The sequence below is a fragment of the Lissotriton helveticus genome, chromosome 3_1 (genome assembly GCF_964261635.1).
Source record: "Lissotriton helveticus chromosome 3_1, aLisHel1.1, whole genome shotgun sequence".
Taxonomy (NCBI): Eukaryota; Metazoa; Chordata; class Amphibia; order Caudata; family Salamandridae; genus Lissotriton; species Lissotriton helveticus.
Window position 1 is genome coordinate 1981586239 of NC_136061.1, and position 13187 is coordinate 1981599425.

Sequence of the window (13187 nt, forward strand, 5' to 3'; positions counted from 1 at the left end):
GACCGAATTCACCTGCCGAAACCACGAGGTTGGGACCGGATGGGGATAGTTTTGCAGCTGATACAGGAGGCGTGGAAGCGCCACCATCTTGAAAATGGCGGACCGTCCAAATATATTAAGAGGCATCCGGGACCAAGTTTTCACGTCGGCCTGCACCCGCTCCCAAACCGGCAGCACAGAACGTTCAAAGTGTCATCTTTGAACATTAACTCTGTGTGATCCTAACTCTATGAGGTTATTTCCCTAATCTTTTCCTCCTCTCTTTTTGCTTTCACCAATATTATGATCAAGTGAACAAAATACTGACACGTGATGAAGCATGCGGTAGTTAGAACAATGACGGCTCAGCTTAGCTGGGTAACCCTAGGTCCAGGAGAACTGTTTCTTAAAAATTTGGAATATCCCAGGTAGTCTGAGCTAAAGACTCTTAATGTCACTGAAGGTGTAATTATTACAGTGAAGGAGATTTGATCTTTGTTAGCATGGTGATGAAGTATGCTTTTCAGTGCCTTGTCACAGGCAGCTCCAGACTTACAGTGCCAAATTTTGAATTAGTGGGTGATTTGAACTTACAATTGGGCCTCTGCTGCAGATTGGAGTGGCAGCACAAGGTTTAGTGTTTCCGACACTTGTTAAATGGATGGAGAAACCAATGAGTGAGTTGGGAACAATGGATATCTGTTTTATATGATGCATCATATCAATAAGCAGTATACACTAGTTTCATCCTCACATAACACATTCTCTTCTACAGACTTATTTATAGTATCTGAAAAAACTATTTTCTTTATTGAAGGTACCATTTAAAGTAACCTTTGTCTAATAACACAACAGTAACTTATGACGTCATGAGAAGTGGTTCACCATTAAAAGTTTATAGGTGTCTGCTATCAGAAATAAGGGAATATATAAAAATACATAGTGGAAATATTTCTTAAGTGCGAGTTGGGAACAATGGATATCTGTAGTATGTGATGCATCATATCAATAAGCAGCATACACTAGTTTCATCCTCACATAACACCTTCTCTTCTACAGACTTATTTATAGTATCTGAAAAAACTATTTTCTTTATTGAAGGTACCATTTAAAATAAACTTTGTCTAATGACACAACAGTAACTTATGATGTCATGAGAAGTGGTTCACCATTAAAAGTTGATAGGTGTCTGCTATCAGAAATAAGGGAATATATATAAATACACAGTGGAAATATTTCTTAAGTGCGACTTGTTAGAAACATGTTAAGTGAATTTGCACCCAATGTACGAAACAGGTTAACAGTGTAGTCGTGGGTGCTGATAAGTCTCTAACAGACTTCACAAAGAACTATGTACCGATGCGACTTGCAGAAAACCTCTAGAATTGAAGTAATTTCATGACTTGAACATGGAACGTACTGTGCCCTCACACTATCAAGGACAGAGAGACAAAATAGTATGCTCTATATTGACTGTTAAGCACAGTCAGAAAATCACTTTCAAAGCAGTGCTTGAACAAACACTTAATACAAAAAATTCTGTAAATATTCAAAACTCTTCACATAGCTGTTATATGAAGGAGCAGAACTTTCCAGTTCTAGCTTCATGTCCGTTTTCAAGACCCATATTATTATAAATGGCAACTCTACTGGTCAGGTCAAATCTACTGCGTGAATTCATGCAGGCCAACCTAAATGGACTCCTTCTTCTTCACAAGTAGACTATGCTTCTCTCCTGTTCATGGCACCATAATGGCTCCTGTTTGCCACAGGATACCAGATTAGGCCTTTAGCATCCTCCAGAATTTAGAAGGCTGTGGTAGAATTCAGTAGACGATCGCTCTGTAAGTTACCTTCCAATGTTCATTAGTTGGCCAGTGATTTAACTCCAATCATATTGCTGACCTTTCAATGACCGGCTACTCACACAGTGTCAAGATATTATTATTTTTCGTGATTGTGTAGGCCTTATTCATCTCTGTGCATTTAGGGGCTGAGTCTGTTTTAAACATAGCTACGTAGCTTGATGGGCATTCACCTTAATTTGGATTGATAAGATAAAATATGGTTAAGGTGCATTAGACTACTCTCTGCAACGTAAAGAGGTAGCGTCAGTATTAAGAAATAGGGGTTCGACTTCAGCGCTGTGGCTCATTATACTTGAGATATTGTTCAGCTGCATCCGGGTTCTTGTTCTTGTTACTGTCCGCACACCTTGTATCAGAGCTTCAGTGGTATTTCCAGCCCTAAACCACTGAAAGTGTGCCTGGCTCCCAGGGACATTTTAAGGATTTTGGGGGGCCCTGGGCCAAACGTATTTTAGGGCCCCTGTTCGGGACAACTGTTTCATGCCCTCTTCGACCAGGTTACTGGCGCACTCGTCCAAATTCTAAATGTTTTTACATCAAATTATTTTCAATATTGTGACACAGCAGCAGCTCACTGATATTATTGCAAATAATCTCTTTGACACCCACCCATCTCTCATATGTGCGGTCCTGCTTTGACTTTTAAGAAACTTTTTTTATGAATGTTGCATGAAACGTAAACACACCAGTTCTCTGCAAAATATCTGTAATAGACTCTCGCACATTGCAAACATTAAAAATAAATTAAAGGGAAACGGTATTTAAAACAATCTGTTTAAGAATTATTTATCATCTTCAGAGCAGGACTCTCTGAGGAACAGAGCTGGCTCTATCAGGGGGCCCTGGGCCAGAGCCCACTTTGCCCATGCCTTAAGACGTCTCTGCTGACTCCCAGGGAGCTCCAAGTACCTCTGCTGAGCGCCAGGATGTGTGCCTCCTGCCATGGATGCTGCTCAAGAGCCAAAAGTGGGACTACGCCTCGCCATTCTCAGGCTTGTCCAAAGACAGGCCTTTTCATCAAAAGCTGGGAAGATCTGTCGGAGGCAGTGCAATATCAGGCGGAGATCTGAAGGCCTTTCAGAGGGCTCGGCCTCTATGGAAATCTGCCTGTTTCCCTATAGGTCAGTCCACCTCTGACCACATCTCCCTGCTTTCCCCAACACATACTATTATATCATTGAATTATTAAATCTCAGTGTTCCTTGGAATATACTGTTTAAGGTGGTTAGTATCTTTCTCTCACCTAAGGCGACTAAAAATACTCTTACTCCCTTGATGGAACTTTGCAAAGGTCTCTCATATTTTTTTCATAATAAGTTTCAAGCTATTTATGATCTTTTCCCGAAACCTTCTTCCACTTTTATAAGATCCCCTCCCTTTCCTCTTCTGCTCCCTTACTGTCCTGTTTTGTCCCCATTCCCCTTGAAGGATCTTCCAGGGAACTTGTCAAATGTAAGTTGGAATTTCCACTCGATCCCTGTCCCGAGCCATTCTCAAAATGGCATTTTCAGCTGTAAATCCCAACATGAACAGCCTACTTAATGATTCCCTTGCTCTGGCAGTAGTTCCCTCTGGGTGGAAGCAGGCACTCTTACTCCCTCTACTCAAGAAGCCCTCTTCTTATCCCAAGATTCAAAATAATTTTAGGCCCATCTCGCTTCTTCCCATTATGGCAAAGCTGGTAAAAAAAATGTGAATAGACCGCTTACACATGTTTTGGAAGAAAATCATCTAATTCATGATTCTCAATCAGGTTTTCGCTGTGGGTATAGCACTGAGACCGCTCTTCTTGAGGTCTCTGAATATATCAACACTAAACTTGATTTAATCTCCCCGGTTATGGTAATGCTGTTGGATCTTTCTGCAGTGTTTGATATGGTCTCTCATGCTATTTTGCTTGAGAGGCTGGAAATGATGTGTATTACTCTTCACACCCTTTTATGGTTTAAATCTTTCATCAGCAACCGTACAAAAACAGTTTTTCTCCCCTCTTTCCCCTCTGCCACAAAACCTTTTGATTGCAGAGTTCCTCAGGGTTTAGCCCTTTTTAATTTATATATTTCACCTCTGGCTAATATTGTTGAGTCCTTGGGAGTGAGAATAGTTTCTTATGCGGACGACACTCAACTTCTCATGGCATGTCATGAAAACACTCCCTCCTCTCTAAGTTCTTGTAAGTCCTGCCTCAGATCTGTATTGGACTGGATGAATACCAGTTTTTTAAAATTGAACTCAGACAAAACTGAGATTCTTATTTTTGGTGGTAAATCTAACCCGGATCATAACCTCTGGTGGCCATCAGAGATGGGCTCTCTCCCCTGACCCTTCTTGGTGGTAAGAAACCTTGGAGTCAAATTTGATTTGGCGCTCACTTTAGCGCCTTGGAATAAAGCATTGTCTGGTCCTTGCTTCTGACCCTGAGATCCTTGAGACGCATGCTGCACCTTATTCCCTTAGAGCACCCAAAAACAGTTGTTCATGCTTTGATCACCTTCAAACTGGATTACTCTAACAGTTTGTACTTCGGGCTTCCAATTTTTCTAATACAGCGGCTCCAAATTATTCAAAATGCTGCTGACTGTTTGATCCTTAAAATCCCTTCCTGAGTTTCAATATCAAGTCATTTGCGCCGGCTTCATTGGCTACCGATCAAGAGAAGGGTCCAGTTCAAGGCGCTCACTCATGTCTTCAGAATCTTCAACCAAAAGGGACCTCCTTATCGTAGGTGCTGGTTTAAATTGTCCTTCCAGGTCCGCTCATTGCGTTCTAACAACCTCAATCTGTTTCAAATTACCCACATATATAAGTCCAGAAGCAGAGTCTGTTCCTTTGCTTTCTTGACTGCCAGACTTTGGAATGCACTGCCTCTGGCTTTGAAAAGCTGTCCTTCTGAAATGACTTATAGAAAAGGACTGAAAACGCTTCTCTTCAACTCTTCATGAATTACTTCCTAACTCTGGTTCTTGTGTTCTGACTAGACCTGGGCGGAGTTCTGCTCTGCAGAACTCCACAAAGTGCTGAAAAAACTCTGCGTGCTCTGCAGAGTTCTGCGACAGGCAGAGTGTGGTAAGTAGCGCTGCTTGCAATGATTTTTACCATTGGGAGTTTGTCCTATGCTGTAAAATCACCTCAGACGGCACTCCGTGTCACACCAGATGGCACTGCTTCTTTCTACTGCTCGAATAGATATTCTACTCAAGCGGAAGCTTCCTCAATGCAAGCGGCAGATTTCTCAATGCGAGAGTTTGTGACCTGTCACGACCACCCGTGTTGCGAAATCTCACCAGGAGGAGATCTAGCACATGATTTTCTCACTTGCGCTCGCCAATGTCGAGCACAAGTGAGAAAAAACTCCTCTCCACGTCACTTCATGGAGTTTTGCGTGGAGCGTGGAGTGGGCAAAACTCCACAAACACCACCGGCAAAGCGGAATTCTTTGCCCACCTCTAATTCTGACACAGTTGCGATCCTTCCGCTAGCTCCTGGACACCTTGTGAGGCAGCCGAGCGCTTTAGAAATGTATTGTATTGTGTCCTAATGCTTTCCCACTCACTTCAGACACATTTAACTTTGTGTACTCTTCATTGTGCTGATATGTATCATAGCGACTACCTACTCAAAGTGTGCTGACCTCCTGTCAGTCTGTAGGTGAAGCTCTCCAGAGAGAATGTTGCAGCAGCATAGCGCAGAGGAGAAGAGCGTCATGGGGGACCTTTAGTGTGCAATGTTAGGACCCCTCCAAAACAGTGCATACAGCTATCGACAATCTTCATGTCTGTCTAAAAACATGCACTCTTGTCTTTGCTTACAGTGCCAAAATTAGGTGACCCACACAGGTGAGGTACGTCTGAAATTGTGTGAAAAGCCATGATGAGGAATAGCATTCCTGTTAGATTGCACTGTCAGCCACTATCTTTAACTTTCAGGGACAATGGCGGATTGGGAACTCCCCCAATGATCCCAAAGACGATAACCAAGTTCTTCACTTTTAGTGGTTGTGACTTACTCCTGGAAATCTACACGCAAGTCCCACCTACTGATAGAATATATTTGTGAATCAAGTTCACTCTGATACAAAGCTTCTCAAAGTTTCATTTTACTTTCGTTGATTGTCTTTACAAAATCTTAAAATATAATTGAATAATTTATTCTTTTCATTATCATCTCGTTTGCTATAGGGCCTCATTAGAATAAGGACTAAATGTACAAAAGGGAGGGTTTAAATTTAGGTTTTGAATGTACTTTTAAACTTTTCTGCAATTCATAAACATTCCCAGTAGTACGCCTGTAAAGGTCCACCAAGGGTAGTTTTAGATATTACCACTCTGAGTTCTTCCAATGCATAAATTGTATGTAAGCGTATAATTAATGCTTTAGAAATGTGGTCTTGTTTACAAATTCAATTTTTTTTTATTTCTCCATGGGGAAAACATTTTTTTCTCTGTGTGGAGGGGTTACCTGCATCCCCTCCAAATCTGGAAGTGATCCGTCCCCTTTCCCACCCTGAATGGGGAGTTACTATAGCCCTTTGTTAGAGTAATACCATGAGCATGTTCAGGATGGGAAGGAGGTCAACAAGTGGGTGTACTTGTATGGCAAATCGCACCTTTTTCTGCTCCTTCCCCACTGTTGCATGGGCATACTAATGTTTAATTCCACATACTGGTGGCAGAGAATTGCACAGTAGTAAAGCTCTTTACACCTGTAAGCAGTGCTTCTGTGAATTCCTCGGAGGCATACATTAACACATTTTAGGCTGTAATCCTAAATACAGCTGAAAATGTTTTCCTAAATCAAGCTCATATTCTCGCCATTGCCAGCAACTTTGGCACGGCTTGGTTGCTTTGACTGTGAAAGGTGCAAGTTAACATCTGTTAAAGCTATGCTGCAGGGGTAATGAGCCAACACTGTGGGCGTTTTTCTTTTTCTTTACTGTGCCTTTTCTTTTAAATTATTATTGCCAAATCACTATAGTTTGTATTCATGTTACCTTTCTCTTATTTCCTGCTAGGAATTGCCTACCTTGGTGGAGTGTGCAGTGCAAAAAGGAAGTGCGTCCTTGCGGAAGACAACGGGTTAAATCTGGCTTTTACCATTGCCCATGAACTTGGTCATAAGTAAGTGGTGCTGTTTGCTTTGTTTGAGGCGCCTTGAGCGAGCCATCCCAGAGAAAAGAGTACGCTCCCACCCTTCCGAAGGGAGTACATAGCACTATATTTGGTTACAATAAAAAATATACTTGAATGCCCTAGTTATATATATATATATATACACATATATATATATATATATATATATATATATATATATATATATATATATATATATATATATATATATATATATATATATATCCAACCAAACCAGGAACCAACTTTTAAACGGAGACCACAGGAGGTTGAAATAAAGCGCTCTTTATTCGGAGACAGCAGCTTACTCGCAAAACCTCTTCATGGGAGCACAACCTGGAGTAAAACGCCGGACGCGTTTCAAGAGTGAATCTTTTCTTCAGCGGCGTGAGTTCCAATGGAAAATGACAAGTACTTTTCACCTGTGCACTCGGTATTCACATATCCCCGCCCAGGTAGGCGTGGCTGCCACATGCATTCTGGGATATGCAGTGCCAGGATATTAATCCCGAGTGGGCCAATGTCATCTCCAAATAGTAAGGAATTAAAACCCATGTGGGCTGGTGTGTAATCAAGTAGGGGAGTCTGCTTTGCTTTGTAGATGCTGTCTCGAGCTGCAAACGGGCGCCTCCCTGTAAAAGCGCCGGATTTGCGCCTCCTGACAAGTTCAAACATCGGTGGTGTCAGAACGGACCTGCTGTAGCTGATGGTCTCAGTTCACGACTTAGGCAAGCCGTTACATATCCAACCAAACCAGGAACCAACTTTTAAACGGAGACCACAGGAGGTTGAAATAAAGCGCTCTTTATTCGGAGACAGCAGCTATATATATATAGATATATATTTATAAATATATATAAAAAAATTGACATTGAGTAGAAAAAAGGCCATACAATTAAAAGTTGTTCAAAAAATAAGGCCCATGGCCACAAAAATCTCTTACTTATTACGAGTGGCCTCTTATCTTCCGAGCCCTGCGTAAACTACTTGCGGTGCATGGATCGGAATTTAACGTTTTTATGTAATTTTCAATTCCAAGGCATTGCTCACCAGGTACTTTTTTTTTTAGTTCTGACCTGCAACATTCTACTAGGAAAAAATGGCCTGTAGATACCTGCACATGTGGGTTTTTAGGCCAAATGCTACAAAATCTGCATAACATTCTCTATGTTACTGGCAGAATCGTGTTATATGCGTTTTCCCACATCCGGTAGTTCCAGGCCCCGAGGGATCGGATTTTACGAGGTGCAGGAAATATAGATACGCAATCCGGAGCACTCGCAATCAGTCACTTTAGAAGGATCATTTTCACAAGTGGGACAATGTTCTAGCTGGTGAAAAAGGTCAATATTAAGGTTACAAGTATAAGTAATAGTCCCTATTGGACTGAAATGATTGTGCGTCTGAATGTTCTACTAAGCCAGCAAAAATGGCAAAGACTGAAACTAAAAAATTTGAGAATGATTTTAATTTGAAAAATAAATATACATAAAAATATTACATGTGCATACTGATAAATAAGGTAGACTTTCTTCTGAGACTGGCTATATGTGCTGCAGAGATTGCACGGGAATCACTTTTCCATACAACACGAGTTATCTTCAATATTATTTTTAGGACTATGTATACATTTTATTACACAATTACAATTGCATGAGTAGAACTCCTTTTATTATTTATCTATATTTCGCAGTTTTTTTTCATTACCTGTATCCATGAACTTCAATTCACAAAGATGGCTGGGGTAGCGGAAGTGACAACACGCTATTTCACTCACATACACATTCTTATACATACACACACATACATACATACATTCTATCACATATAAACACAGTTTCACCCACAAACACACACGCAACAAACATTTTAAAGCATTTTTTACTTACCGCAGCTGCCAGGCAGGATCATATTCCAGCTAATTGCATTCCCTTCTTTTTTACACTAAGAGTGAATAATATGTCATTATTCACTCTTAGTGTAATAAACAAATTGACAGAATTCAATGTAACTGGAGACCCAACCAACTTCCATGTGTACGAGCTGCCCTGTTTTTCCTGGCACTGATTTTCCACCTCTGAGGCAAGCGGTCGTAAAGGCAGTGCCAGGGGCCGCGAGAGGGTAAATAGGTGTCGCAGCTGCGACCCCTGGTGAGCCCTAAATGACCTCCATGAAGCAATCATGTAATTTTTTGTACAACTGGGGTTATATTTCTTTTTCTGGCATATGTATTTGTTGCAGAGTTGAGTTGTAATACTTGTGCTGCAAGTATATTGAAACATTTTATTCCACGAGGTTATGAATTTTGATGGACGCGAACAGACAGCCCCAGAAATAAAGATAAGTAAGATAAAAGTGTTGTGGATTACAGACTTTTTTGTGTGAGGTCAATAGCTATGGGAAATACAAATAAACTTCTAATTGTTGTGTAAACTGAGCATATATATATCCTGCGTAAGTAAAATTATGTGAATTCACACAGCACTAGTCACAATGAAACTTAGGCAAACAAATACAAATGTATGTGTTCGTTATATGTAGGTATCTGAGATATATATATATATATATATACAGAGCACAAATCCCAGTGAAAGAGGGAGGCAGTCAGCAGGGCGGTCCGTCCATGGGTTACCAGTAACCCCGAAACACTCTCAAACCAATCCTCCAGCGTCAGAAGAAAAGGACGGACACTCCGTAAAGTTAGCAGATATATAATTTATTGCTGCAGAAAGCAACGCGTTTCAGCATAAGCCTTGGTCACGCTGAAGACATTAACTCAATCACGTTCATTTAAAGCCCCACTTCCAGTTTCATAGAAAGAGGACTAGTTACACCAAATAGTGAACAACAACAGCCAACATTTTTGCATGGTACACAATTCATTCAATAAAGATTTGTCAATTAAATATGGCTCATCTACTCTCCTAAGGTATGTTATTCAGTCATTTCATAATAATATCTGCAAACAGCGAGATACATAATAAAATGTCGAAAAATACCATAATCTCATATCTGTCCAAATAATCCTCACAATGAAAAAACTCAATGTTTAAATAACAAAAAAAAAATGTATAACAAAATTTTATGCGCTGAACTAATCCACCTATTTCTCGATACATCTTCACTTCCTGGATCAAGGCAGGATATTCGACAAATTATTGGTATCCGACAAATTTGCGCATGCGTGTAGTTTCATTCAAGATGCACACCAAATGCCATCCAAGTGGATACTTCATAATGCAAGTCGCAATTCATACGCACATGTGTGCAGTTTTGATAGAAAAGCACAACCAATTTATACATGATTCCAGTTAACATGCAAGATTAATAAGCACATAGCACTTATGAGGATTATATAGAAAAATATCTCAATGCGAGCCATAAATAAAGTCGACAAAAAGAGATTAATTCTATTCTTAAAGTCTCGCCCTAGTGGGCTAAACCAATGAAACATTTTTTAGACCAAGAATGATTTTGTTCTTAGTATCTCGCCCCAGTGGGCTAAATTACTGAAACACAAGCCTGCATCACAACTTTGATGAAACGGCTGAGATAAGTGATAACCCCCACCTGCAAAAAATACAGAAATAGGAATAATTAAAAACAAGTTGAAAACGGAATATACTGCCAAGCATCCACAAGTCGTATACACACATATCATACATTAATCGTGCAAGTGGACTGCCAACTCTTCACTTGAATTCAATCCCATTGGGCTCCTAGTACCCAAATTTACAATATACCTAAACTCCAATTGTCGCAAAAAGAGCACCCTGTTTCCACCTCGCATATTTGTTTTGATAGTATCTAAGACCACCATATGCAACAACTTCTCATTCTGAAAATGATGGTCAAAGAAGTGCCTCGCCACTAGGTACTGTCTGTTATTATGTCTAATAGCTCTTACATGTTCCAGTACTCGCCTTTTTGCACAGCGGATAGTACTCCCTATATATGCCATGTTGCACGGGCAAATCAGGGCATATATACAATGTGTGGTGGTACAAGTTATGTTCTTTCTGATCTCCAACCCCCCACTCATACTTGATATTGTAAGTGTGGAGCAATCAACACTGTTGCTGCAGGCCTTACACTTCCTGAAGCAATAGAAACCAGACCGGGTGCTACTACTGCATTTGTTGGCCTACGTGACTAAATTAGGACTCAATTCATCTTTTAAAGATTTACTTTTGTTAAACGTCATTTGAGGAGTGCTTTTCAACTGTTTCTGTAGGTGACTATCAGTCAGTAACACATGCCGGTGCTTCTGTAATACCTGGCGAATGTCATGTGCCTGGCCAAAAAAGGTTGTAATAAATCTCAAAGTATTTGGTTTTTCAGGGTCTCTCACTGGGTTTAGAAGTTGATTCCGCGTGACCGTATCTACCCTGTTGCAGGCCTCTTGTATAGTATTGCGACTATACCCTCTCTCTCTAAACCGTTGGGACATAATCTCCTTTTCTTTGTTCTAACTGGAATCTTAGCTGCAATTGCACTTAGCGCGAAGCAGCTCGCCATAAGGTATGCTGTATATCAGTTTCCGAGGATGGGAGCTCGAGGCCTTGAGAATACTGTTCCACGCAGTCTTTTTACAGAATAAGTGTGTATGGATAATTTGTTCTTTTATCTCCACAACCACATCAAGAAATTCAATTTTGTCTTTACTGATGTGTTCAGTGAATGCCAAGTTGTAAACGTTGTCATTGAGCTTGTTAATAAAAGCTCTTGCAGAATCGGAATCTCCATTCCAAATTAAAAAGATGTCATCTATAAATCGCAGCCACAGGACACAGTTGGCAAATTCCTCCAACTGGGCGGCCACCTGCTCCTCCCACCAGCCCGTGAATAAATTAGCGTAACGGGGGGCGAAGCAGGTGCCCATTGCCATGCCCTGTGACTGCCGATAGATGACATCATCAAACAGAAGAAAGTTGTTACATAAACAAAACTCAATCATGTCCAAAATCATCTCTGAATGAAAGAATAATGAAATTGAACGAGATTTAAGACAGTGTCTGATGGCTTGTAATCCTAGTTGGTGTTGATCCAGTAAGTGAGGATAGATCGAGAAATAGGTGAATTAGTTCAGCGCATAACATTTAGTTATAAAAATGTTGTTATTTAAACATTGAGTTTTTTTATCTGAGGATTATTTGGACAGATATGAGATTATGGTATTTTTCGACATTTTATTATGTATCTCGCAGATATTAGTATGAAATGACTGAATAACATACCTTAGTAGAGTGGATGAGCCATATTTAATTGACATCTTTATTGAATGAATTGTTTACCATGCAAAAATGGCGGCTGTTGTTGTTCACTATTTGGTGTTAGTAGTCCTTTTTCTATGAAACTGGAAGTGGGGCTTTAAATTAATCTGATTGAGTTAATGTCTTCAGCGCGACCAAGGGTTATGCTGAAACGTGTTGCTTTCTGCAGCAATGGCATCCGTTCACCCCTGTGCCCAAACTCGCCGTGGCTGCCCAACCTCCTGCAGTGCTTAACCCTGGCGCAGGCATCCAAACCCCTACTGCGTCTGGCCTCCGGCAAGGATCTGCACCCAAGCCCCCTGTGGGCAGCAATCCCCCTGCTTAGCTTGGTTTTCAACCGTGCATAGCAGTGGGTCGATCAAGGCCAGAATCTTGACAACTCCCCAGTCGATGTCCAGTTGCTGGCCTTCAGCCATGCACAGTGGGGGTTGGCCAAAGTACTAGGCCCTGTGCCCAACCTATCGCATACCTCCAGCCCCTGTTGTACACATGCTTTGGCCATGCTCATCGGGGATTACCTCAGAGCTTTCATCCAAGACCAGTGCCAAACCCTCCCATTAGTGCCCAACTCCTGCAGAGCCTTTGGTCATACACTATGGTGTTTGGCAGCAGAACCTTTCCTTTGGCATGACCCGGAGCCCACCTACCCCGCATGCAGTCAGCCAGTCAGACTCCTTTGTATCACAGTACCGGCACTGGTATGGAAATGACCAGTGGGAGAAAAAGCTCCCTCAACCAATCAGAAAGTCCTACTTTATTTTTATTTTTCGGTATTGCGGAATCAACCATCCAGATATACCTACCATCTTCTGAGGGTTAATCCCGTAATGCCCAACAGAGCCTCTATGTAAATGCTAATTTCTTGAAAAAACCTAAATGGGTTAAACTAAATCAAAGTTCCAAATTTGTTGTAACCCCTTTCAACGTTTTTTCAGTAT

General features: G+C 41.0%; 1 protein-coding gene across 1 annotated transcript in view; it reads left to right on the forward strand.

The window, feature by feature from the left end:
• The window catches only part of ADAMTS17 (ADAM metallopeptidase with thrombospondin type 1 motif 17), a 1305267-nt gene that overhangs the window by 432908 nt on the left and 859172 nt on the right, over nucleotides 1-13187 (forward strand). The window contains exon 8 of the mRNA XM_078683112.1: nucleotides 6859-6964. Within this exon, the coding sequence (XP_078539238.1) occupies nucleotides 6859-6964 (106 nt within the window). The remainder of the gene's footprint in view (nucleotides 1-6858; nucleotides 6965-13187) is intronic.